The 27495-nt window shown below is 53.2% G+C and overlaps 2 protein-coding genes across 5 annotated transcripts; one reads left to right on the top strand and one right to left on the bottom strand.

Moving 5' to 3' along the window:
• Positions 1–145: 145 nt before the first annotated feature.
• OCRL (OCRL inositol polyphosphate-5-phosphatase) lies at positions 146–21707 on the bottom strand. 4 transcript variants are annotated; one of them, XM_058813936.1, is made up of 24 exons: positions 21600–21707; positions 21429–21508; positions 20886–20965; positions 20005–20043; positions 19443–19553; positions 19287–19370; positions 18859–18979; positions 18609–18770; positions 17621–17722; positions 17099–17213; positions 15188–15304; positions 14867–15057; positions 13746–13857; positions 12201–12310; positions 11132–11267; positions 9791–9901; positions 9320–9485; positions 8891–9126; positions 5476–5499; positions 3164–3283; positions 2846–2930; positions 2283–2410; positions 1609–1720; positions 146–1507 (listed from the first exon to the last, which is right to left on the bottom strand). In XM_058813936.1, exons 1-24 carry the CDS (start codon positions 21630–21632, stop codon positions 1383–1385), a joined length of 2700 nt encoding a protein of 899 aa, XP_058669919.1. In that variant the 5' UTR covers positions 21633–21707; the 3' UTR covers positions 146–1382. The 4 variants fall into 4 exon arrangements, with proteins under 4 accessions (XP_058669919.1, XP_058669920.1, XP_058669917.1 ...); XM_058813937.1 differs by having other exon boundaries at positions 19443–19550; XM_058813934.1 differs by having other exon boundaries at positions 19287–19553.
• An 828-nt stretch (positions 21708–22535) lies between these two features.
• ERCC6L (ERCC excision repair 6 like, spindle assembly checkpoint helicase) lies at positions 22536–26294 on the top strand. The gene has a single exon (XM_058814224.1). It carries the CDS (start codon positions 22551–22553, stop codon positions 26040–26042), a length of 3492 nt encoding a protein of 1163 aa, XP_058670207.1. The 5' UTR covers positions 22536–22550; the 3' UTR covers positions 26043–26294.
• The last annotated feature ends 1201 nt before the right edge of the window (positions 26295–27495 follow it).

The following is a 27495-nucleotide window of genomic DNA, read 5'->3' as shown; positions in this document are numbered from 1 at the left end:
GCCCTCAGCTGTCCCCAGAGTGAGCCTGGAGCTCCAGGCAGGGCTCTATGACAGTGCAGAACTACATGAGGAATGGCAGGTGTGCCCTGCACAGCCCCCAGGCCTTGCACAATGAAGGTTTATTTGGAACGAACAGTTTCCCAATAAATTATGTAATTTAAAAATTTTAAGGATAAGAAAAAGGCAAAAGGGAGGGGAGCCTGCAGCAGCTCGGCCAGTGCATGGGGACCACAGGGCCACATGATACCCTGGGCTAAGCCCAGGCACCAGCAGGGGCTCTGTGACCACAACCTCCTCCCCTTGGCTTTGGCCTCCCGCACCTGAGGCCACATGGCCCCACAGGCCTTAGTGTTTCAGTGGGACAGGCCACTCTTGCACCCTCAGTTACCAGCCCCAGGGCTGTCTCCTCAGCCAGCTGTGTGACCCTTGCACAGCAGCTCCCATGCACAGCCCCCCCAGCTGCTTCTCTGGCCCCTGAGGAGCATTTGTGGCTCCTTTCACTCCCCCAAAACCCACACCCTGTGCTAGCACCCCAGGAAGGAGACAACGGACTCCATCTAGAGGCACCTGGTGACCCAGCCTGTCCTAGCCCCACACTGTAAGCTGGGCGAGAGGGACAGGGGTCCCATCCTGCTCCAAATGCACAGGACAGCCCAGGGGGAGCAGAGGGCAGCTCATGGCTCTACCTGACCCTGGTCACTGCGAGCCACCCACCATCCTGTGTCCCTGGGGGAAGCTGGGGCAGGGAAGGGAGGGGAAAGTGAGGGCAGAGTGGGGGGTGCAGGGACAGACTTGTGTGCTGAGGCCCTGTGTCCTGGGAGGGAGGGGAGAGGGGAAAGGCCATGCTGAAGGGGAGAGGCCAAATGTCCAAACAACCTTCCTGGGTCAGCACGGTCCATAGCACAGTGATGGCATCGGGGCTGGCACGGCTGTGTGGCAGAGGGTGGCACACGTCCCACAGCAGTCTGGGGTGATGTACACACCAGCACACATACCTGGCACTGGAGGGACGCAGAGTGCCACGGCCTCCAAGAGCACCAGCCATCCCCACCTTCCTCTACAGCAGCTCTCGGGAGATGGAGGTGACACAGAGAGAAGCGTGACCTGGGAACTGGTGATACTGCCACGGGACGATGGGCGCTGGCACAGTGCTCGGGTATCAACAGATCCACCTGGCTCCCAGGGGAAGCCGGAGGCTCCAGAGGTGGATGGCAGTGCAATGAGCGTGCAGGTCCTCTGCAGCGTGGGACATGGCGTGTCAAGGAGGGGGAACTGTCCCTTCCCACTGTAAACACGGCACTTGGAGAGCTTCGAGCCTTTACCCCTCGCAGCTGTCAGAGGCCCGGCCGGAGCGCGGGCCCGCCTTTGGCACACGGCACGAGTCACTCCTCGTCCCCGCTGAGCAGGAAGCTGTAGAGGAAGTTGATGGCACGCTGGCGATCCTGCTGGCTCTGCCTGGCCATCAGGTTGGGCGGAGGGCGCAGGAGGAGGCTGGAGAACAGGGCAGCTGTGGAGGCAGGTAAAATCAGTCACTGGTGAGGAACAAAGACCTTGGGAGGCACAGAAGAGGCTGGGATGGAGCGAGGGCCGCAGAGAAACCACACTCACCGATCATGGTAGCACTGACGTTGTTGTCCTCCGAGTACTTGAGCAGCTCCCGCAGGAAGGACATCAGGTACCGAAACACGTTGCGGTGGCAGCTCGGCAGCTGTAGGATCACCTGCAAGGAAATGGTGTCAGGAAGCTCTCCCAGCTCCCACTGCTGCAGCCTGGCTATGTGTGGCACTCCGGGTTCCACAGCAACTTACCCACAGCTGCAGCCTAGTACTGATGGCACTTGTGGGCTGTGGCTCCTGGTGACACTGCTTCAAGGAAAGCTGTGTCACCAGGAAAAAGTCCCCAGTGCCCTGTGGCTGCTTCCTGCTTGTTTCCAGTTGGATCTCAGCTCTCACTGCCCCAAAACTTCCCCCTCTGCTCAGGGACATGCTTGACCTGGCCTGCTGCCCCACCAGCTGTTAAGAGCCATGCACAGCCCTCCATGAAGGACAGGAACTGTAGCTCTGAGCAGGTGCTGAAGCCCTCAGGACCAGGAGTGGCTTGGCCTCTCCCCATTCCCCATGTGCTCAGGGTAAGACAGGGCTCACTTGGGGTCCCTCTGGAAGAGCTGCCCCCTATCCCAGAGCCACTGTGGGCCCCCAGGCAGGGAGCAGGGCCCAGGCAGGCCCAGAGGCATGGCACAGCCCACGGCAGCAGGAGCTGCCCTGAGCTGGCAGCAGACGCACCTGTCGGCACAGCCGGCTGCTGTGGGACCCCTCCAGGCAGCGCTGGTACAGCTCATAGCAGATCACAGGCTCTGGCAGAGCCTCCAGGAAGATGAGGAGAGCTTCAGCCACAGAGTGATTACTGCCCGCTGGAGGGCTGGGAATCAAGGGCCATGCTGAGCACAGAGATCCCCTCCCTCCCCAGATGCTCATCTCACAGGAGGTCACACAAGTTCCCTGCCTGTCTAACCTCTCCTCCTCCTCCTTCTCCTCCACTGTCCCCCACCCATGAAAAACCCTGCACTGCATTTCCCACCCTCTGGCTGCACAGAAGCCCCCTGCTCCATCAGCTTCTTCTCCAGACCATGCTCTTCAGTACCCCAGCTCCTGCACTTGGCACAGCCCTGCAGAAGCTTCCAGAGCTCCCGGCTGCTTTGGCCAGCACAGATTGAACTTTGAGAGAGGTTGTGGGGGGCCCAGGGGGAGCCCATCCCTGCCAGGAACCCTGCCAGGTAAAGGTGACAGACAAGCTCTCCCGAGAGTGAACTGTCCCAGCAGAGCTGAGATCCATCACGGAAGGATACGGATTGTCTCGGGAATGCTGGTGTCCAGGCAGTCAATGATCTGCTCCAGCTCTTCCTGCATGCCTGGAGTCTGGAACAGGTCCTCCTGTCAAAAACAGCACAGGGATGGAGTAAGTCACTTTCCCCACAAAGGCTGAGGCACATGGTGACTCCCAGTGAATGGTGAACCCTGGGACACCCAGCCAGTGCTTTGAGCACAGGGAAAAGCCTTGCCCTGTAAACACCAAACTGGAGCTGATCACCAGGTGTGTGTGAGGAACCAGGCCACCAGGAGAGCTCCAGTGTGGCAGAGGCCCCCTCCCTCACCCTCCCTCTCACCTGGTGGAGGGCATGCTTGAATAGATGGTCCACCAAGAGCCAGATCTCCTTTGGCACCTGCAGTGGCACCTCACTTGCTTCCTCACTGTCCAGGGAGCCCATCTGCAGGATGGATTTCTCCTGGGGAGAAAGCACACAAGGGCTCAAGGAAACCTCAGCCCCTTCTGCCTCACTCCCTTAGTCACTGGTAGGGAAAGCGGGGACAGGGAAGCAGCAGCACCCTGGGGTGCTCCAGCCCCGAATCACTTCCACAGCAACAGCCATTGCCCCACAGGTCCTGGCTCCTCTCCCTTCTGCTGCCCCATGGAACAACCTGCCCGGTCTCTCCAGCAGCCCCAGCCCCCTCAGACCCCCAGGAGGTGCCTCTGGCTGCCCACGGTGCCCCGGCCCCATCCCAGCTCCCACCCTGCAGCCAGCAGAGGCTGGGACCCAGCCAGTCCCTGTGTGGGGAGCCCAGCCCTGTCCCCACCCAGCCCACGCCTTCCCTGCCCCGGGTGCTCCAGCCACGGCTGCTCCCAGCGCTCTGCAACTGTCCTGACTCCTGAAGCTTCTTCCTCCATTTTCCCAAGGAGAGCTCTCACTGAGTGCAGGCCACCACTGTCACAGTTCCTGCTTATTCCTGTGGAGCAGCTGACGTGCTCCATGGCTCAAATGTCTCCATCACACCAAGCTTTAACCGGATCCACGTCCTTGGCTTGATTTTACTCTCACTTCATGATCACTCACATTCCTGTGACTTCCAAGGAGGAAGCCATGCCCAGCACTCCCAAAGCACCCAGGAACGAGCACAAGCAGAAACACCACCCCGCCACCAGCAGAGGAGTCCAAAAGCCACACAGAAAGCACCCCACACCAGCTGAGGCAAGACTGCCATGGCTGTCCCTGCAGCACACACAGCCACTGACAGCAGCCAGGGGCGGCTTCCCTGCTATGCCCAGAGACACACCAAGCTGACACAAGCCCAGGTGACACGGGCAGTAGCCCCAGCTGCCACACAGCACAGCTCTGCCCTGCACAGCACCAGCTCTGACCCTGCCAGCAGATGAGGAGTCACGGCTGCACAGCTGCATCGCTCAGCCACATGCACTGGCATGGTTGGGCAGCAGCATGTCAGGCAAGAGCATTACAGAATTCCTCTAAAAGGGAAGGGGGGAGAGCTGCAGACCTTCTCCCAGGTCTGTGGACACTCTTCCCAGGCTGAGGCTCTTCTACAGAACTCCCCTGTCAGGGCATCACTGGAGCCAAGCGCTGGAGCAGCCCTTTGCATGACTGGGGGAGCTGTGGAGACCCCCCTACAGGGGATCCCAGGTGTTCAGAGAAGAGGAGAAGGCTCCAGGCGCCTCGGGGCAGACAAGAAGGAAGAGAAGGAGGAGCAGGGGGAGGAGGCGGGCGCGTCTTGGCCGGGCCCCGAGCGCCCTCTCCTGCCGCGTGTGAGGAAGGGAGGCACGCCTCGTCCTTCCCACGGCAAGATGCTCCCAAAAATCAAAACTCCTCCCTTCTCCTCTGCCAGGAGGGAGTATGTGAGCTTCATGAACACCCGAGCTTGATCCCCTCTTGGAGAGGAAACATTCCTTCCCTCTCCTGTTGTGCTCTGCCACTGTGCTGACAGCCCAGAGATGAACAACTCCCCCAGACTGGGAAGCCGGTGCAGAACCAGCTCGAACAAGTTACAAATGTCAGAGCCAGCACAGGGAGAGTTAATGACCATCCCCAGCATCTCCCACTTGCTCTCCCAGGGAAGTTTTCCTTGCTTGGCTCCAGCACCAAGCATGGGTGCCAAGGGAAGCAGTGATCCCACTCGGGCATTGTGGCCATCAGAGCAGCAGTCCCAGCTCCACTGCTTGGGGAGGCACAGAAACATCCACCTCCTGCACAAGGCCCTCCCTCGGCCTCCACAGGGACACAACCAGATGGAAGGAACAAAAGACCCGAGTTTCCTCCTCCAGCCCTCTTCTCACAGGTCTGAGAGGATGCTGTGGTGAATCCCTCCTCATGGTCAGATGTATGTCAAAGGCTGCCAGTCTTTTTTGGCAATATCCAGCACTGCTGTTAGGATCAAGAAAGTAATTTTTTTCCTCCCAAAGCAAATTTGATGAGCTTCAACATTGCAGATGGGCTTGGCTCTGGGGTCACTCTATGCTTCTCCATGCCCTCATACAGCCCACAGCTGTGCTAAGAAGCTTTGCTGGCAGCCGTGTCCCCTCTGTGCTCCCCTCCCCTTCCCTCTGCCACAGAAAACAAGGGAAAAGCTCCCATTCTTTACAAACACACCACTGAGAAGCGGACTGCCAAGCAGCAATTGCTCGTGTTACCTTTTCTAAGAAGCTGTCTTCTTCCTGAGAGCAGCAGCAAAGAGAGGAGAGGAAAAAGTGTGGTTAAGAGGGAGAAAGCACTCTCGGATCAACTCTTGTGATTAAACAGAAGCCTAATTTGCATTACAAGAACCCACTGAACACCAGGTCCTTCACACATTTTGCTGACACGGCCAAAGTTAAACCTGTGGTGAGAGATTTGCCTGCCAATTAACAACAATCCTGCTCATATGATGCACAGCCTCATCAGGATTTCTGGAAAGCCCTCCAAGGGGCTTAGACAGCACTCTTCACTGGCTGGGCCATGGGCAGGTGAGATGCATCCACCAAGAAGAAGTTCCCTAGTCACAATCACTGTCCCTACATTATTTCAGCCATCTTGCCTTGTGACCAGGCCAGACATAAAACGTTCCCTAGGCTAAATCTGTGTTTCTGAGTGTGTGGCAGCTGTGGAGCTCACAGGGCCCCTAAGCAGCTTTCGGTACAGTCAGGGAAATGAGGGTTTGTGCTCAAACCCGGCTGCTGCTGCTGCAGCCTAAGAGCATTAGCATTGCACAGAGAGGAGCGTGCCAAGCCCTCTGGCAGCACAGTCAAGCCCTCAGCATCCCCAAACAGCCATCCCTGTAGAGCCAGAGCCGGCTGGACACTGCTCATAGGTCTGCAGGAGGAAACAGAAGCAGGCTGTCCATGCTGAGTCCTGGCAGATTGACCTTTTGGGGTGGGAACAGCCCCAGCGCATTCCCAGGCTGAGCTGGGAGCAGCTGCAGCTCCCAGGGCACTGGGACACCAGGAGGGAGGAGCATCTCAGGGTCCCCTGTGGCTTCTGCAGTGCCTGCTTCCTCTGGAGCCTGCCTGAATTCTAACAGAGCCACAACAGACTGTCCTCTTCCTGAGAACAGCTTGCTTCCAACAGAGCTGGCACAGGTTTCTCTCCTGAGGCACAGGGGGAGGGACACACTCTCAGGTTTGGGAGGGCAGACAGCCACCTGCACATTTTGTAACGGGTGAGTCATGTCCACCTCATCCCCCAGCCTGAGCCTGGCTGCTCATCTCTCCACAGAATCACAGAGTGGTTTGGGTTGGGAGGGACCTTAAAGTTCATCTCATTCCACTCTCCTGTCATGGGCAGGGACATCTTCCACTATCCCAGGTTGCTCCAAGCCCCTTCCAACCTGGCAGGGAATTGGGCAGCTCTGGGCAAACAGTGCCAGGGCCTCCCCACGCTTTCAGGGAACAATTTCTCCCTAATGTTGAGCCTTTGGCACGATCTGCTCCACAAGACTCACCTGCCCCTGACAGGGGTTCTTCAATAGGCTTTTTAAAACCCAAAATAGCATTCCAAGAAATGATCAAGGATGAGACACTAATACTGAAATCCCAAAGGAGAGGTGCTCAAGTGACAGCAGCCATGTCAGCATCTCCCTCCTTGGAGAACCAGGAAAGCCATTCCCAGACAAACTCCCACCTGCACGGTGCTATCCTGCACCCACCTACCTCAGCCCCTCAGAGACTGGATCTCCAGACCTCTCTCCACTGAAACAGACAGAAAAAGTCTAGCCAGGCTGAGGAAGATGTTTGGTCCAGTGAAGGATGAGCCCATGTAAGTGAAGAAGGTTCTTAATGCACACACACTGCCAGCCTCACAGAGCCTGAGCAGCACCAAAACTCAGGGAACTGCACCCAAATGCTCCAGCTTGCAGGGCAGGCAGCCCCAGCACCACTGGCCCAGGCAGTAAGTGCTCAGCTTGGTCTGATTCCAAGGATTTCTCAGCTCACAGGTAAAATCAGAACTAAAAAACTTAAAATATGCCCCCATGCCCATAAGGAGAGCTGTGTCCCTGCTGCAGACACTGGAGCAGGTGCTCCTTGCTGACTGTTTTGCCTGCTTTATTTCTAGATGTTTCACTGAGTAGCAGGAGAAGGAAATCTATAGATGGAAGGAGAAGAAGCCTCAGTGGACTCGTACAAATCTAACAGTGTGTTCTGTGAGGGCAGAGCCAAGAGCCTGGGCCCAAATTCCTCTCTATCAAGCAAGAAGTTGGTGCTGAGCTAGAAAAAGCAGGTAGAAAAGCAAATGAGGCCAGTGAAATGTTCTAGACCCAGTTCTAGAACAAGACTGACAATAACCAAATCCTCAGAAATCTGAGGAGCCTGAAGCCTGGATCGGTTGCTTGACCTGAGGAGGCAAACACTGTATCTTGCCACCTGCATCCTGCCTAGCCTGATTAGTGTGTTAAAAAGTCAAAATTCTCATATAAAATAGACTCCTCTGTATATTGGACTTGTGAGAAAAGTAGATACCTACAATAAAAGATGGGAACTGGAAGAGGCAGGGAGAGGCACTGGACAACTGCTGAAGGGATAAGAAAATGTGGAAACAACGGGAGTGGAGGCTGGCAAATCTACGGAGGTGGAAAAGCAGCAGCTTACTGGACAAAAAGCCCCTCATGTAAGGGTGAGACTGTGAGATAGGAGAGGAGAGGAAAGATATCACATGGTAGAGAGCCTCAAACAATGGGGCTGAGCTTTCAGGTGGAAAGAAAGAAAGGACTCTCCTGCCTGAACAAGAATGGGGACATGAACTGGCACACTGAGGAGCTGCTGCACCTCACTGGAACATGGCCAGGTAAGGCAGTAAGGAGAGATGAATGAAACCAGCCTGGAAATCAGAATTACATCCCCAAAATGGGACAACCCCAGAAACAGCTGAGAGTACCCAAAAAACAAGAGGTGACTAGGGCACCACTGCACCCTCTCCCATGCACACAATGAGCTGTGGGAGAAGGAAAACTGATGCTGGGGGCTGGCACAGGCTGGGAAGAGGAACAGTTTGCTGCACCACAGAGAGATCTCTCCCTGATGAGCTACCTCTCACCCGAGGCATTATCTCTCACTGCGGTTGGTGTGGGAGGAAATGGCCAGAGAGGCTGTGACATTGCTCATCTGCTGAGCTGTGTCCTTCAGCACCCCACACCCCACACTTTGGTCCTTCTGCTTGCTCTTGCCCTGAGCAGTGGGAACGTATCCAGAAGGAAAAGGCCTCCAAGGCACTCACCAAAGCAAAAGAAGCCCATATACCTTGGATGAGAGGACCCTAATCACATCTCTTATGACACTGCAGTGCCACCCAGCTGAGCCTGCCAGCACCAGTAACACCAACATGAGGTGCTGGGATCACTTTTTCATCCCATCAAACAATATTCAGATCCCCCTGAGAAAAAAGGGATAAAGTACAGGCTGTCAAAACCCCTGGCTGTGGTAGGCAGGGAGAATAGAAGAGCACCTCAAGCTCTGTGAAGTCACTCATCTCTGAGCCAGCACATACAACCTGACCTGCAGGTACTGCTCCTGCTTTTGGGAGCAATCAGGAGGGAATCAGGCTTCTCCGGGTTAGAAGAGCCACTTCAGAACTCACCAGGTCTATGAGTTTGGTGACTGGAACTTCTCGGATGGGTCGCTTCATCCGGCACAAGGCCTCGAGCGAAGTGCCAAAGCAGCTGGGCAGGTAGGTCCCACTGATGGTCAGGAAATAGTCCTTCCCTCGGTCCAGGTGCAGGACAAGAATATCCTCAATTTTATCCTCGCCAGAGTTCAGCAGGGTGACTGAGTCCTTGCTGACGTACACGTCCAGGGAGATCTCCGTGCTCTCATCTGCAACACACTGCAGTGCTCAAGAACACACAGACACTCTCCAAAAGGGATGATGGGGACAAACATACAGTGCAAGGGACAAAGGCCACAACAGAAAAGACAGACAAGACTGATGGCAAGGAAGGTGGGACACAGGAAAGACAGGAAGGACTGAATGGAGATGGGATGGGGGGGTCTACAGCACTACACTCACCTGGCTCCAGGTAACCTTCACAAGGCTCAGCCCGAAGCCATGGCTTGCAGTAGTGGCTATCATTGAGCTTTGGGATGAAGGAGAAGTGACAGGTGACTTGCCCATTATTGGTAATCTGGAACTTCTGTTTCTGCAGCTGACGGAACTTCACGTTCTCAAACTCGAACTGTAGAGCAAAAAGAAATAAAGTGATATTAGTGGCCAGTATATGGCCCATGGCCAGCCCTCCACAGACTCTGCACTGGCCCCCTGAGTCTGAGAGGAGCCCATCTAATGCAGAATTCCTCACACAAGTCCTGCCAAAGAGCCAAGACAACATGTCCTCGCTAACCCAATTCCTGACCATAAGATAAAGGATAGAGCTCAGTTTTCTATAATCCAGTTAATTGAAACAAGGTCTTTGAAAGAAGTTCTGGCACTTTGAAGGTTGCTGTGTTTGGGCAGAGACAGTGATCCCAGTTTCATCCTCACCTCTCTCCTGCTCAGCTCTAGTGAAGGAAGAAAGTCATTCTCCATCCTGTCCATTATACGAACAATGTCTTCAAACAGCTTCCGATACTTCTGCTCATCCACAACCTTCACCTGTGGGACACAAAAAACACTCAACAAAACTTCTGACTGGCCTTCACAGGAACTCTCTTGATCATGACTGAGCTGCAGAAGAGAATTATTTCTCTAAGCACTTGCTTCTGTAGCTGCAAGGCTGAGAGAGTTCACACACATCTGCGTAGTCCCAAGCTGCATCTAAAACTTTACACAGATTTCACCCTGCAGGTGTTACCAGGGTCTGTCTGGCCACTGGTCACACAACTGAGAGACAACTGGAGGCAACCTCTGTGAGACAACAATGGCATGCTGCAGCACTCCTTGTGATTGTCCAGAGGGAAAGGAGAAAAGCCTTTCTTTAAATAGACTCAGCCTATTCCACTCAGCGCAGGTGAGGCACACCTGAAGTGCTATGTCTGGTTCTGGGTTCCCCAGTACAGGAGAGACATGGAGCCCCTGGAGTGGGGCCAGCAAAAACTACAGAGATGCTAAAGTGCCTGGAGCATCTCCCTTACAGGGAAAGGCTGAGGGGGCTGGGGCTGTTCACCCTAAAGAGGAGACAGCTGAGAGGGGCTCTGTCTGTTCCTGACTGCAGGGAGGGCTCAGAGCAGGGCCCAGCCTCTACTCTGTGGGGCCCAGCAATGGCACAAGAGGCATGGGCAGGAACTGATCCCAAGACGTTTCACCTGAATGTGAGGAAGAACAACTTCACTGTGTGGGTGACAGAGCACTGAAATTGATTTCCCAGAGAGGCTGTGAAATCTCCCTCAATGGAGAAAGTCCAGAACTGCCTGGACACAATCCTGTGCCATGTGCTCTAGGATGGCCCTGCTGGAGCAGGGAGATGGGACCCAACAACCCACTGTGGTTGCTTCCAACCTGATCCATTCTGTGACCTGAGCCACCCAGGGAGCAGGAGGCAGCAAAAATGGACATGGAGTGTCCTCATTTGCTGTGCCAAAAAACCTGAATTTGCTGTCACCCTCCACTGAAGCCATCCAGGTGTGAACCAGGTGACACATCCGACGCAGGTATAGCCAGGTCCAGGCTGCTGTTGTGTCTCCATGTGGAGGAGGGAACAGCAGGACTCAGGCATTCCCGTGCTGCCAGATGCAGCGCCCCCACAGCGGGCACACCTCAGCTGGGCTCATGTGTCCTCTTGCAACAGCCTTAGCAGAGCTGCCCTGACTCTGTCACCGCCTCCCACAGCAATGCCTGGAATGCCTGGCAGCGCTGGGATCCTGCCCAACAAACACACAAACCCACCCCGATGCGGAACAGGGCGCTGACAGGCTTGTGGTCACTGGTCTTGAGCTCCATGTGGCTGCAGTACCGGAGCTGACTGACGTCCCCTCCTCTCCAAAGGATCCGATCACACCACGCTGGCACACGACACTTACCACTACAAAGAAAAACAGGTTACCAGGGCAATCCAACAATCCTATCAAGCCATCCAAGCTGTTCCTCTTCCCAACAAGGCAGCTCCCTCCACCCGCATCATCACAGCAGTGATGGCATGAACTCCTATCACTTACCCCAACTTTAATTCTGTTACTTCTTCTGCTCTCTCCCCCTTTCCCAATACAGCAGATAAAATTCCCATCTTTTCCAGCACCAGGAAACAAAATAACCCTCAGTCAAGCCCACCACAGCCCGAACCCATGTGTGCTGTGACCTAAGCTACATGACTTTCTTGTGCTGCCTGACCTTTCTGCTGACAATCCAACCCATGGCTTATTGCTTCCACTCCAGAAAGTCTACTCAGTGACTACTATTATGTTGTGAAGCCTGAATCCTGGGTTATCCTTCTTCAGATTAATTACTGTGGTGATTCATACACATGGCAAGTCAAGTTCAATCACTACATGGTTTGAAAGTCCTTCTTGGGAGTTTCTCCCTTTGGAGCAGCCCCTGCAGCAGATGCAGCCATGTCTGTGGGAGGCACCAAGCAGGAACCACAGCTGCTATCACAGTGCAGCCACCCTGTGGGTGTGCAAGTCAGGGGACAGGGTGACTCAGAGAGCCTGTTTCCTTAGCTCTTCAATTCCTTTTTTATACTGTTTGCCTGTCCCTGGTCATAGAAAAAGGCCCCAGTGCAGGGTCACCTGAGCTCACATTTCACCTGCCTTCATCCAGTGGGATCAGCGGCTACAGAGGTTTAAGGGATGTGCCTGCTCAATGTACACAGGGGCTGCTTATTGCAGAAAGCAGGAAAGAAAGGAAGGCCAAACATAACACTGACAAGTATGCACAGTTCTAAGAAGCAGGAAATCAAATTTTGTGAGAAAATGTGTTTCATGCCATAGGTAAATACACCCTGTTGCAGCCAATGTACCTGGAGTCCCAGCGATCTGTTTTAGAGTCATATTTATACGTGGGGATGAATTTAATATCTCCCTCCATGAAATCTGCAAATGCTTTCTTCTGAGTGCGCTGAATATTCAGCTAAAGCAGAAAAAAAAGCTTTAAAAAGAAAAAAAAAAAAACAAACCAAACCAAACCCAAGAAACCCTCCCTTGCCACAGCAGTGTTAGAGAGCAGATCTACAGGCAGAGCAACCGTGGCCTGTGGCCATTCTGTGGGATTCACAGACAACCCCAAACTGCCTCTCAGACCTCACACCTTTAACACACAAGTGGAAAGTTTCCCAAACAGACCCAGTACAAATGAGCATCATACTGCTCACCAGACCATGCAGGCAGCATCGAGCAGGAGTTAAGGGAAATATTAATTACTAATGCTTTCATCAGTTTTCAGGCTTAGGATTGCCATCATTAATTGCTCCCTACCAATCATTTTAGCAAGAGCCTCCAGGATTGTACTTGCCTGACAACCTGACACCACCCTCCTTTGCTCCTTTCCTCTTCTGGATGTTTTCCTCAGTAAGACCTAAGCTACGGCTGTTTCCTGAACAAAGCTCTGTAGTACAGCAAAAATGAGCTACAGAGGACAACCAACCAAATTTATTGTTAAACTGTGTCAGAGGTGACACTGCACCACTGCTGTTCATGGTTCCCAGGTGAAACCCTTCCCCTGAAAGGGACCTGCCACCACCTTCCGTGTGCTGCAGGGAAGGGCCGAGCAGGGAAGGCGACAGCACAGAATTCAGGTCAAACTGGCTGAGCAGATTTGGGCTCCAAATCAATACCTCTTTCACAACACTGATCACAGCAGCTTTTGTTGCTGTTACAAATGCTTGTGTTCAGCTTGTGGAGGGAACTCCTGCACTAAGACACAGACTCACTTACACAGTGACTGCCCAAGTTACCCAGTTACCCCAGTATGGACAATTTGGTTTTGTTAGGGGGATGTTGCAACCAGCACACCCAGAGCTCTGTCAGGGTCCAGTGTCTATGTCTGTGTCCAGACCCTTATTGCAGTGTGCAATGGAATTATGTAGGTTGGAAAAGCCCTCCAAAACCATTGAGTCGAATGGTTCCTCCAGCACTGTCAAGGCCCCACCTAACCTATGTCCCCACGTGCCACCTTTACATGTCTGTTAAATCCCTCCAGGAATGGGGACATCACTGCCCTGGGCAGTCTGTACCATGGCTGGACAGCATTTTCCATTAAAAAAATTTTTCCTAATATCCAACCTGAACCTCTCCTGGCACAACTTGAGGCCATTTCCTCTTGTCCTCCCAGTTGTTACCTGGGAGAAGAGACCAACCCTGACCTGTCCTCTGAGGGAGCTGTAGAGAGCGAGAAGGTCCCCCTGAGCCTTCTTTTCTCCAGGCTGAGCCCCTGCAGCTGCTCCTCATCAGATCTGTGCTCCAACCCCATCCCCAGCTCCATGTCTGCCAGCTCCTCCCTAGCAGAGGCACCTCCCAAACCAAGATGACCTCCCAGGGATGGGGTGAATGTGAGCGAGTTCACTGACCTGGTCATAAGTCAGCAGTTTCTGAAGTTCGTTCTTGCTGATGAGATTCTTCACTTCACTGGCATCCAGCAGACACAGCCTGTAGTTCAGGTCTCCCAGCCAGATAACAACACTGCAAACAAAGATACACAAACAATCATGGAATGGTCTGGTTTGGAAATGAGCTTAAACCTCATCTTGTACCAGCTGGGCAGGCACACCTTCCACTCTCCCAGGTTGCTCCAAGAGAACAGCACTGACTCTAATGAAGCAAGACCACTGTTCACACAAAATCCAGCTGGTGTTGAGGCTCTTCTCATATTAAGAAGAGAGTCATGGTGGAGCTCACTAAGCAAAGTCAGCCTGTCAGCCAGCAGGACAGGTGAGGCATCTGCAGGGTTATCCCTCATTACACCCTGCTTTTACCTGTTGGTTTTTCACTGCCTTTCCTTCAACCAGAGCAGGCAACTGCTGCACCACCTACTGAGCCAAGACCGACTGACACAGAATTAGCAAGAGCAGAATCAGGGTCCTGGTGGTTACAACCTTTTAGACATTGTTTCCCATCCCTGCAATCAGCCACATCTCACCAGCACCTGCTCCCACCCGGCTCCTCTCCAGTCTTCCAAACAGGCCTACAGCCTTCTTGCTATCAGCAGCTACAGAAGGACTCATGGGATGCACTCTTCACTCCATAAAGGTTTCCTTTAAAGATTAAAATTTAAACCCCTTGCTAGTACCAAAGCTCTTCCTGTTTATAGTCAAACCTCAACATTTCCATTAGTGGATTATCAAGGATAATCTAATATTGTAAGGTTTTTTCCTGTACTAATCCACTCTACATTTTTGGTTTTTAAATGGTTTAAGTATTAATTACAGGAATACCAACCATTTGTATTCTGTTTAGGCCTGCTGAAAAAGAAGTTATACACAAACACAAGGAGAGGGACACTGGGCACAGGTGCATAAGGCACTGCAACAAGGAGGTGACCAGTCTGTCTGCAGGAGCTGCAGCACACCACAGCCCATAGGATTTCACATTTTTTATTAAGCCAGAAAACTTATCTACATGAAACCTCCTGTTGCTGCAGTTCTGACTTGACTGGGGTTACTCAACACCACTGCCAAAGGGTACAACTCACTCGTGCTTCATGATGTTGAGCTCAGACAGGCAGTCTGAGCTGGGGATCAGGAAGCTCATCCGGGCACAGATGTCCTTGTAGTCCTGGTTTCGACGCTCAAAGTCCTCCACGTGGGCAGCCAGGTGGGAGTTGACAACACAGAACGTGGTGTTGTAGAACATGAACCTGATGGCCACACCACCCTTGTTGCCCTAGGGACAGGAGGGACCAGTGGGGAGTGGGTGGCAGGTGAGGGACTGGGATGGCACAGGTGAACCAGACCAGACTGTGCCACTTCTTGCACGGACACAGGGAAGCAACAAGCTGGCCTTGGTGACTCACCATCTTTCCCATGACTCCTGTACCCACAGACTCTGTCACAATCTCTCTGATATTGCTCAGATGATCCTTCTTAGCAAATATGAGCAACATCATCCCAACCAGGCGGACCATTTGCACCTGCAAAAATAAATGGGATCCTGAATTCCCAGAGAGGCAGCGGGAATGCAGTTCTGATCTGCTCTGCCTGATGCTCTGCTGTTCTGGCTCTCCCCGTTCCTCATGTTCTCTACTCAATCCCTAATTGCAACAACAGAACCCAAAGGGTCTCTTGTCCTGAACAGCAAGGTTCTTGGGGTCCATCTGTTTCTGCCCAGGAGCTGCCAGCAGTGCTGAGCCCACTGCATTCCCTACTCTGGTCCCTCCCTAGAGCAGGGTGGGCAATGAGAAACTGAATAAATGCCCAGCAAGTTTGTGACTCGGGGCTCAGCCCTTGCCGTGCTCTAGCCAACACAAACAGAGTGCTCCAGCCAGGCCCAGGGCTGGGGCTGTCCTGAGGCTGCAGATGCAGTGGGAGTCAGAGCCCACCTTGGCTTACTGCAGACTCCAGTGCAGAGGGGAATGGACAGAGATGCTCCTATTTCCCTGAGGCAGACGTGCCTGATGTATGGGGTAGCAAAAAGCATCTCTGAGCTGCACAGACTGACTCATTCTCAGGAAATACTTGTTCCCTTAAGCCCAGGGCCTCTCTGGATCTGAGCAGATATCTGCTCCCACAGAGCTCAGCCCACAGAGGCTAACACCGTGCTCATGTGCCCTGTCCCAATGGGGATCTCAGGTCTGCTGCTGATCTTTTACGTGTGCTAAGCCAACACTGCCCAGGCTGTGACCTTCCTGCACCTCCAAAACAGTGGTACCATCCCTGTGAAACAGTGGCATCACCACTCTGAAACAATGACAAGGCCTCACCTGCTTGAGCACAGTCTGCATGCTCACCTCTATGCACAGAAACATTCACATGTGTTGGGATTAAGTCTATGGAGTGAGGAACGAAGCTGAGAGCAGAGAATTTGGCTGCAGGGGCCCAGCACCTGGTGCTCTGCAGGAGCAGAATTTGCAGGTGACCACAAGCCTTATCTACAGCTTCAGCCACTTCCCCCTCCTGCAGCCCTATCCTGCACTCTCCCTTTCACTACAGTGGGAGAAATTCACCCAAAACTAAAGTGAAGCAAAGGGAGGAGAGGGAGCAGGAACCTCTGCAGTTCAGACCCTGAGTCCTGGCTCCCCTTGATAGGTCTCAGCTCAGCAAGATACTCTATTCCCTGTTTCATTTCCTGTAACATCTGCTCACAGCAAGCAGGATGGGGTGTGACAGCAAACACACAGGCTAAGGAAGAAAGAAAGAGAAACCCATTCATGTATTCAGGACTGGTCCCTGCAGCAGAAAGGTTTGTCATAGCAGAGATAAAAGATAGAGTGTCTTGCTCTAAACCAGCCAGAACAAAGTCCTGCTGCCACAGCTGAAGCAACTCTGACTCAAGGCAGCAGCATCCAAAAGATTTCACTTCATAAATCATCCCATTCCTTCAGAGAAAATATATTCACTTAATTTACCAGCACAGGACACACCTGGCTTCTATAGTACAGGATGAGAAGGTAATATAGGTAGACAATTTGAACCTGCTGCTTCCCTTACACCTATCTCCTATTTGATAAAGGTATTGTGGTCCCCAGCTTTACAAATTTCTACTTCAAAGGACAATATTTCTTACAGCTGTGGTGCAGAAACAGACTCTCCAGATTTAATTTGACACATCTGACAGATGCCCAGGCATGCACATGCCCAGTATCACACTTGGTTTCTCCAAGCCTTGCTCCTTGGACAGGGAGGAAAAGGGAAGCTCTTTTCCTTTTTCCTTCCTTCCCATCATGCCAGCTCCATGACAAGCCCCCATGCCACTGAGCACAACTCACTTTCTTGTATTTGGCCTTAGGGTGCAGGGACCTCTCCACAGCAGACAGCCACTCCTGTTCCTTCGTAGAATCAAGGTAGAAAAAAGCCTCCGTGCTGAGGTCCAGCTCCTGGAACCTGGAAACCCAAGAGCTTAGCACCTCCAGCCTTCCTGCACATCCTCCTCTTCCTACAGAAATGTGAAACCTCCAACAACAGCCCTTGGAGGAACAGCTCTTTATGGCCACCTGCTAAATAAAGCAGTAGAATTTCCCCATGTGCCTTTGAGATCCTACCCCAAACTCCCAGCAACCCCTTCCCTGAGAAACACCACTTTAGGCAGAGGACAAGGAGCGAGCTCTGCAGATACCTCCAGGAAAATCTATTGTCATGCTAGCTTTGTTCAGCCTGATCCTCTGCCTCATCCAATGGCTTTCTGCCCTCAGACAGACCCTGTGTGACACAGCTCAGCTCTGTGCAGCCTCTGAGAGCATGACAGCAACCTAAATCCAGCCCAGCCCTCCTGGATCCCCCCAGCTGCTCACCCGATGCAGTAGAAGTCTGGAGGCTCCATGTCATACACCAGCCATGGGCTCAAGAAGCTGTCAGGAGACTGCCCATTCACATTCCATGTACCCACAAAGAACCTACAACACAAACACAGCTGAGCTGTTAAAAACACAATGCAAACCACAGCAGCACAGCAGTGTTCTGGCTGGAAGCATGCACCATGAGCTGTCCCTGCATGGAGCAATGACTGCCATGGGGGAACTCAAAGTCATAGAATCACTGAGGCTGGAAAAGACCTCCAGGATCATTGAGTCCAAGCTGTGTCCAGTCCCCACCTTGTCACCCAGCCCAGAGCTCTGAGTGCCATGTCCAGGCATTCCCTGCACACCTCCAGAGATGGGGACTCCAGACCTCCCTGGGCAGCCCCTGCCAATGCCTGACCACCTTCCCGTGAAGAAATTCCTCCTGGTGTCCAACCTGAACCTTTCCTGGTGCAGTCTGAGGCCATTTCCTCTTGTACTCTCCCTTGCTCCCTGGGAGCAGAGCCCGACCCCCCTGGCTGCCCCCTCCTGTCAGGGAGTTGGGGAGAGCCAGAAAGTCGCCCTGAGCCTCCTCTTCTCGAGGCTGAGGCTTCCCTGCTCCCTCAGCTGCTCCTCAAAGATTCTCCCAGGCTTGGCTCCCTCCCAGTGACACTGCTCTCAGAGTGGAGTAGGGCATTCCACCAGCAAACATCTGGCTCTTTTAACATCACATCACGAGGGGCAACACCACGACACTATGGTGGGACATCTGTCTTCACTCTTTCTGCCAATCTGCTCCAGCCTTACCAAGGCTCAGGAGATCTGACATACACAGAGATAACACAAAAGCAGCAGCTGCTCCATGGACACAAGACTTCTGGTTGTACCATCCTCACTGGCCACCTGAGCTGCAACCCATCACCAGCTGCCAGGGTCCAATCTGGGTGAGATCCAGGCTCAAAGGAGAGATCCCACAGCTCTGTCCTTCCCTCCCAGCTCTCACCTGAAGTTGTGCAGGTTGATGTAGGCCTTCTCCCTCTTGGCCAGCACATGTTTGATGAGTCCCTCTCTCTGCCCTGACTGTGTGCTGGGCAAAAACATCTTGCGCATCGTGTTTGTCACCTTGGGCTGGTCTCTGGATGCGCCTTCTCTCTCTCTGTGAAATCTAGGAAGGAAGCAAGAGCAGCACTAGAACTAGTTCTGCTGTCTAGGAAGAAAAGTAAAAAAGGGAACAGATCCCCTACATTACTTACTGCTTATTGTGAGGGACAGGAGGAGGTGGGGGTTCCCGTCGAGATCCCGTCTGGTGGTTCTGCATGTTCCTTTTCTCTTCTAGGCTCAGCGTGTTGAAGTCATCCTCAAACCCCAGAGCTCCTGTAATGAAAAAATCCAAGAAAAACACCCTGAGAAACAACCTGAAAGAGCTCAGATCAAGAAGGGAAAAAATGTAACTTCACAGAAAGCAAAAAACCAAATGACAGTAGGAATACATCAACTGTGTGACCCTGGAAATGGGAGAAAGGGGCACTAACCACAAGGCAAGGCAGGAAGGAGCTTAACATGCACAAACCAAGGGTGAAAATAGCACTCAGGAAGGAATTAACAGACAAGGAAGCGTGGGCAGACCCAGCTCCTACCCTGGGCACCCCAGCACTGCACAGGCCCCGAAAGCCAACTGTACCTGGAGACAGACCTGTGAGGCTCTTCTCCACCTGGTGCCAAATGGCTGAGTCCTTAGGTTCAGGAAGAGATGCTTTCAGGTGGGCTGGAAAAAACCCCATCCCTGTCAAAAACTGCTGGCAGAGGATTTCACACGCACAGGGGCAACTCTGCTCACCTTCCTGTATGCTCTGCACTTCTGACAGGAACCCCAAGCAGCGCTCCTCGTCAGGGATCTCGAAGAGCCGCTCTGGTGCTGCCTCACCCTGGATCCTGACCTTGCAGCCTGCTTCAAACACACTCACTGAGTCAGCCCAGGCTGCCTCAGAGCCCCCAGGCTTCCCACCCAGCTTCGAGATGCTGTTTGTGATGGAAACCTGCACCTAAGTTACCCTCCCTGCGCTTCTGAGGTCCCCCCACCCTGCTTGGAGTATCCCCAGCACATTCTCCTGGCTTTAGGAATCCTCCCTACTGCAATTTTGCAAAGAGCTCTAAAAGCACAAAGAAAAACTTGAGACATTTCGACCATTTGCATTTCAAACCTTGTCTGTCATGGCAATGTCCTGTCCCATGTGTCATGAATGTCATGACACAGCCAGATGATAATATCAGAGGGAAAACCATCCTGTTTGAGCAGAGGACAAACACAGAGCCTGGGGGAAGACTGGAAGGCAAAACAAGCACCAGTGGCTGTTCCCTGACAGGATCTTTAGCTACACCACTGCCCTTATGAAACTTACTGTTTGTAGCTATATCAATCAGCAGAGTCTCTTCTGCCTCTAGAAAAGAGAAAGGCAGGATCAGTAGAGCTGACGCTGGATGCTGCAGTAATTGAGGACTCATCTAATTACACTACCAGCCATGAGAGAGTCCTGACAGGAACAGAGAGCTCTCATTTACATCTGTACACTCCTAACGGTTCTGGCAGAGAGAACCTGGACAGTCACCTCCCAACAAGTGTCCCAGGGAGATTCCCACCACACAGTTCTCATACACCTGGATGGTTTTTCCCCATCCGTGCAGCTACTTTGGGAAAGACCAACTTGACAAGGAACTTCAGAGCTTCTCTACAGAGCAAGACCTGGGACAGAACATCCCTGAGCTGCACACAAGGGAATGAGCAAATACAGAAAAAAGGACTTTTACTCCTCACAAGGATTCGCCCCAGGGTCACTTGTTGCTATTTAAGTTCTTCCAAGACAAGGCCTAAAACCCTTCCTCATCCAACAGGTGGGATGCTGAGAGCTTGCTAGACTGTAGGAAGTTTAGATGTAAACATGCAGGAAAAGGCAACAGCTACCCACTCTTGGCTTAGCGGAGACTCTGAGAGACAGACACCAAATTCCAGACCCTGAAACCAGGTTCTGCATGTGTTGGCTCTGTGTGATGCCAAGCCCAACACGCACTGGAGCCAGCCAAGTTCCTCACAAGTGCATGCTGACATGGAATGACAACTTGCTTGGATGAGGAACAAGGGGATGCCATTAAATGTGACTTGCTGTTTCACAAGGAAAGGATTCAATCTGCTGTGCCTCAGGAGACAGGTCAGGAAACACCATTAGATTGAAGGTTTGAGGATGAACAGCAGGGGATTCTCAACCTTCCCCCCAGCAGTCAATACCTTGCACACATTTAAAACGGCTATTGATGGGAATATAATCCGGATCAGAGTTTTCTTTCTCCTGGGAGCGAATAACGACCCTGCAGACAGAAGGAAGGCTTATAAAAACCCGGCAGCCACGCACACAAACGGAAGCTGCGTATACAGAGACACTGTTTGATTTTTATCGTTAAACTTCTGGGGCAGGAGGAGGAAAAAGGCAACGAAGGTGAGACCGTGCAGGACGCGGATACCCCGGGGAAGAAGTAAGAGCTGCTGAACTCTCCGTGCCACGGGGCAGGGCCAACACCGGGATGGAGCGGCTCTGGCTGCCGGAGGAGCACCGGGCAGTCGGGAAGGCACCTCCGCAGCGCCGGTGCCGCGGGTCCGAGCCCGCAGGGTGAGGGGAGCCCGCCGGGGGAGCACGCAGGGATCCCCAGAGTCACGACGGCTGCGGCCGCTCGGCGAAGAACCGAGCCGTGCACGGGCACGGCGAGTCCCGCCCCGGCCCCGCCGCGGCGGTACCGACCGAGGTGAGCCGGGCCCCGCCACGCTCGCACTCACCCGTAGCGGCCGGCCCGCCGCTCCAGGCCGAGCACGCACGGCTCCCGCCGCCCGGCCAGCACCTCCGTGCCAGCAACGCTCTGCGCCGTAGTTAAGGAAACCTCCGGTCACCGGCCTGCCCCGCCCCACCGCTGCCCCCCGCCCGCCCGGCCCCTCGCGCCCGCTGGATACAAGCAGGCCGCAGCCCGCGGCGCGCGCCTCCATGGCGGCGCTCGGTCTCCCGGCGACTCCGCGCTGGGCACGGGCGCGGAGCAAAGCAGCGCCCGCCGCCGCCGCGCCCCCTGCTGGCGGGAGGACCCCACCGCCCGTGCCCGTGACGTGCGCCAATTGCGCGGCAGGAACCGGGAGCGCACCGGGGGCGGGAGACCTGTGGATCTGCCGGGTTCCCCTGGATGTCCCGCAGCTCACTTCCCACCGCGCGGCGGGAATGGAGCAGCCGGGACCGGCGCCCGTCCGGGTATTGCCCCAGACCGGGAGCAGCGCTCGACCCCGCCCATTTCCTCCCGTCCCCGGCGTTGATTGGCTGCAGGCGCTGCTGATTTACATGTGGCGCGGTGCAGGCCGGGAAGGGCCGGGTTCGAAGCGCAGGGCGGCAGCGCTGGCAGCATGGCCGCTCCTGGGCTGGGAGAGGCGGCGTTGGCGGAAGAGGAGCGGTACCGGGGGTGAGCGGGGACGGGGCTGAGCGGCCGAGGAGGCTGGGGAGGGCTGCGGCCAGGCCGGGCCGGGGGTGGCGGTGGTGGGTTGGTGGTCCAAGGTGTAGCCCGGGCCTGGCCACTCGGTGCTCACGGTGACTCCCACAGGCTCGTGACCGGCGCGAAGGCGGCGGCGGCCGATGGGGACCTGGAAGAGGCGCTGCGGCTGTTCCGGCTGGCGGCCGCCATCCGCCCCAGCGAGAAGCTGCGGGGCCGCATGCAGCGGGTGCAGGAGGCACTGGCGGCGGCCGAGCAGGAGCAGCAGCAGCAGCAGCAGGAGGAGGATGAGGGCTTCGTGGACGTGTGCGGCAGCGGCCTGCTGATCTACGGGGAGATGCACCGGAAGCTGTTCCAGCACCAGCGGGAAGGTGTTGCGTTCCTGTACCGCCTGCACCGGGAGGGCAAGCCTGGTGGCATCCTGGCAGATGACATGGGCCTGGGCAAGACCATCCAGGTGATCGCCTTCCTCTCAGGTATGTTCGACGCTGAGCTCATCCAGCACGTTCTGCTCATCATGCCCACCACCCTTGTCAGCAGCTGGCTGGCTGAGTTCGCTCGCTGGACCCCCGGCCTACGTGTCAAGGAATTCCATGGCACCAGTAAGACAGAGCGCACCAGGAACCTGGAGAGGGTCCAGAGGAAGAATGGCATCATCATCACGAGCTACCAGATGCTCATTAACAATTGGAAGCAGCTGGCCAGCCGCCATGAGCAGGAGTTTGTCTGGGACTACATCATTCTCGATGAAGCACATAAGATCAAGTGCCCGTCAAACAAGACAACCAAGTGTGTCTATGCAATCCCAGCCCAGTACCGCATCCTGCTTACAGGCACCCCTGTGCAGAACAACCTGCGGGAAATGTGGTCCTTGTTTGACTTTGCCTGTCAAGGCTCCCTCCTGGGTACTGCCAAAACTTTTAAAATGGAATATGAGAATCCGATTACCAGGGCAAGGGAGAAGGATGCAACTCCAGGTGAGAAAGCACTGGGGCTAAAGATATCAGAGAATCTCATGGCAATTATAAAGCCCTATTTCCTCAGGAGGACCAAGGAAGACATCAAAAGCTATCATGCTGATAAAGCTGATGCTCCTCTTCCTGAGGATCCAAGTGAGAACAAGGCTCCTGTCATGCCATCTCTCACTAGGAAAAATGACTTTGTTGTATGGGTGTACCTGTCACCGGTGCAGGAAGAAATCTACAGGAACTTTCTCTGCCTGGATCATGTGAAGGAAGTACTGATGACGACCCGATCACCTTTGGCTGAGCTGACAGTCCTGAAGAAAATCTGTGACCACCCCAGGCTTCTGTCTGCGAGAGCCTGTATCCAGCTGGGCTTGGAAGAGCAGGTGGGCTCCGAGCAGGATTACATGATGGAAGCAGGTATGTTTTCAGGCATGAACAAAATAGATCATCTCTCTGATGAGACTGTGATCCAGGAGTCTGGGAAGATGCAGTTCCTTGTGGGACTGCTGGAACGGCTGAGAGAAGAGGGACACCGAACCCTGGTGTTCTCACAGTCGAGGAAGATGCTGGATATCATAGAGCTTGTCCTCTCTCGCCGACAATTCCAGATCCTGCGCATTGACGGCACGGTGACCCACCTGACGGAGCGGGAGAGGCGCATCAACGCCTTCCAGAGCAGCACTGACTACTCTGTCTTCCTGCTCACCACACAGGTTGGGGGCGTCGGCATAACCTTGACAGCAGCCAGCCGAGTGGTGATCTTTGATCCCAGCTGGAATCCAGCAACTGATGCTCAGGCTGTGGACAGAGCTTACAGAATTGGGCAAAAAGAGAATGTAGTGATTTACAGACTGATCACCTGTGGCACCGTGGAAGAGAAGATATACAGGCGGCAGGTATTCAAGGACTCGTTAATCAGACAGACCACTGGTGACAAAAAGAACCCGTTCCGTTATTTCTCCAAACAGGAGCTAAGGGAGCTCTTCACGTTGGAAGATACTCAGACGTCTGCAACTCAGATCCAGCTGCAGTCCCTGCATGCCATGCAAAGGAAGTCTGACCTGCAGCTGGATGAGCACCTTGCTTACCTGCATTCTCTGGCAATGTTTGGCATTTCTGACCACGATCTGATGTACACAAGGGAGATGGCTCACGAGGAGCAGGTGGAGAGCGAGGAAGCCCATCAGTACATCCAGCGGAGGGTGCAGAAAGCCCACGAGCTGGTGCAGCTGGAGTCCCAGCTCAGTGATCAGAGGATGGAAGGGATCAGAAATGCTTGTGAAGAGAAGTGGCAAAGACCATCGGGATCAGTTTCCAGGCCAAAGAAGTCGTCTCCAGGGTTGAATGACAAAAATCATTTTGTTTCACCGCCAGTAGCTGATGCACTTGAAAAAGACAAAGTTGTTGATCTTACAGAGGATGAAGAGGCCCAGGTGCTCGATGTCAGCTCCAGAATGACAACTATGACTGTTGGTGACTTGGATGAAGAGCAATTGGCACAAGGTGTGTCCAGTATGGAGATGGAAGTGCTCAATCCCAGCAAGACAGCAGAACAATCTGACATACAAGAATCTGAGCAAAATCCTGATTCCAGCATTACACCATCATCCCCTGCACTTGAGAAAGAGAGTCAGAGCCTTCAAGAGAAACAGCATTCACAGGTACATTCAGACAGCTTGGCCAAGACAAGGAATGACCTGTCTTGGCATTGTCACAATTCCTCTGAGTCTGGCATGGCTGACGATCCTAGAAGTGAGGCAGAATTGTCAGTTCAGGTACTTGACCCACACACTGCCCTGGGGACAGAGCAGAACAATGTTCCTGAGCCGGCTTCTGCAGTGCTGAGTTTATCAAATGCTGTGCCAGAAATCAATGCTGAGCTCTACAAGTCTCACGTGTTAGAAGACAGCTTGGAGGGTACATCTGCTCCTTCCTTCCAGGATCAAGTTGACTTCAATCTGGTTTTGGAAGAGTCTGAAGAGGAATGGCAGGATGCCTCAGATAGAGGAGGATCAGTGGAAGGATCTCCTGAGAAGGAGAGCTTACAGCTCCAGGCAGAAAGCTTGTGTAGATCTCCGGACAAAGAATCTCCAAACAAAACTTGGCCAAGTGAGACCAGTAGCCATGGCAAACCCTGTCCCACAGCTGAGGAGGAGCCAAATGCCTCCCTGCAAGGGAGTAAATCATTGGAGGAAAGCAGTGGTCTCTTTACTTTTGGTAGGAAGAAACATTTAAACAGAATTGCTTCAGATAGTGAGAGTGAAGAGCAGCCTGAACAAGTGCCCTCCTCTCCCTTGGACAGCACTCGGCACGGACTTCTGGAAGGACTGGAAGGAATCAGTGCTTCCACCCCTAAATACAACACAACAAGAGCTAAAGCCATCTTTTCTCCCCAACTAAATAACAGTGGGAACAGGTCTAATGCTTCCAGGCGCTCATTCATCAGCAGGTTGGTAGATGAGGTGGAGGATATTGGGGAAATCATGGGAACCGCTGATGAAGAAGATAAAGATGATGGTGATGAGGAGCAAGATGGGCTTGTGGAAGATGAAGCTGAGGAGTGCACTGGGGAATCTTCTGAGCCTGAAGAAGAACCTAGTGGAGAAACACTTGATACAGGTGAAGAGCCCTCCCACGCAGACAGCGTGGAATCTGAGCAGTCCGAGGCAGAGGAAATGGAGTCATCTCAGGAGGAATCCACAGGTGACAATGAGCTCCAGTCAGGTGAGCAGATTGAGTATTTTGCCCAAGAAAGCAGCTCTGAAAAGGACATTGGGCAGAGTTCCTCTCCCGCTGCCGATTATGACACTTTGGTACACAGTGGGAAGAAACTTCAGAATGATGGAAAACTCCAGGAGGCTTTGGACTGTTTCCTGCAAGCTCTTGACATAAAAAGTGGAGATCCTGAAGTTATGCTTCTGACTCTGAACTTGTACAGACAGCTGGCCCAGAAGTGACATCTATGTGGCTCTGAGAAGACAATCTGGCTATTCCTTGTTACCATGTATCTGCACCACGGCCCTGGGATCCCTGAGCCAGCTCCAGGCTGGTGCCTGCCATATCCTCGTGTGACTGAGCAAATTCAGCACCTCCTGCTTGAGGAAACAGTCCAAACATCCAGGTGTTGGATGCAGGGGAGGGAGCTTCACTGGGAAGTCAACTCACAAAGGTGAAAATGGTTCATGTTCCTGTCTGATTATTCATAAAAGAATGGTATTGTTGATGTCTAAGCCCGTCTCCATCAGTTTCTTGAAGTTGGGATGGAAGGCACTTGAGGAGGTAGTTAATGTTTGCACTCAGGTGTTTATTATTTCTTATCAGTGAAACAGCCTCACAACCATGAGGTCTGCAGCCTTTTATTAGCAAGGCACAAAAATGGCTATCTCTTGTTACAAGGTTTCTTAGGACTAAACAATCCAATGACACCTAGATTATTTTCCCTTTTAACCCAGTAACTGATCTCTCAAAGCCTGCAATGTGGACTTTTCTGTTCAATTACAAAACATCACCCAAACCCATGAAGAAAAGGAAGAAGGTGGTGAAGAAGAAGAAAGGAGAAGGTAAAGAAGAACAATCTGCCTTAGCCCTAAAATCTCCATCTTGGTTCATATTTATTTCTATATTCTAAGACCCCAAACTCTCAAGTTTTCCACCCTGTGATATTACATACTTCTAACCAACTACACACCCATAATTCCAGTGCTATCAATCAGTTTTGGAAGTCTTCTCCACAGCCTCAGGTAAATTGCAGTATTCTCTTGTGGCTCTCTGCCTTTAAGCACAGAAAGTTTAAAATTCTCAGCATCTAGGATTCCAACACCTCTCCATGCTGGCAGCCCTGGATTCACCTTTCTACCCTCCAGGTTTTGCTGCTCCTCTCCTCTGAGAAGATGGGGGCAGTACAGTCCCCTGGTCACTGTACAGCCCAGCTCTGTGGTGCTGTGGTTCCTCCCTCCTTTGGGTTTTGAATAAGCCAATTTGGGTGCCTGAAGGTCACCCAACATTTGGGTGCCTTACAGACCTTCCAGTTCCAACCCCTGCCACAAGCAAGGACTCCTTCCACTAGATCAGGTTGCTCCAAGCCTGACCTTGAAACACTTCTATGGATGGGGCAGCCACAGCTTCTCTGGGCAACCTGTGCCAGTGTTTTATCACTCTCACAAGAAATAATTTCTTTCCAATATCCCTTCTGTCCTCTTGTCAGCCTGAATCCATTACTCTGTATCCTGTCATTCCAGTTCTGGATAGAATCCCTCTCTGGCTCCCTTGTAGGCCCTTTCAGATACTGAAATGTGCTCTGAGGTGTCCATACAACCTTCCCCAGGCTAAACAGCCTGAAAGCCCCAACTCTCTCAGCCTTTCTTCACAGGGGAGATGCTCCAGTCCTCTTATCAACTTCATGGCCTCTTC

Source organism: Ammospiza caudacuta, chromosome 14 (genome assembly GCF_027887145.1).
Source record: "Ammospiza caudacuta isolate bAmmCau1 chromosome 14, bAmmCau1.pri, whole genome shotgun sequence".
NCBI lineage: Eukaryota > Metazoa > Chordata > Aves > Passeriformes > Passerellidae > Ammospiza > Ammospiza caudacuta.
This window is presented reverse-complemented; position numbering and strand designations above follow the sequence as displayed.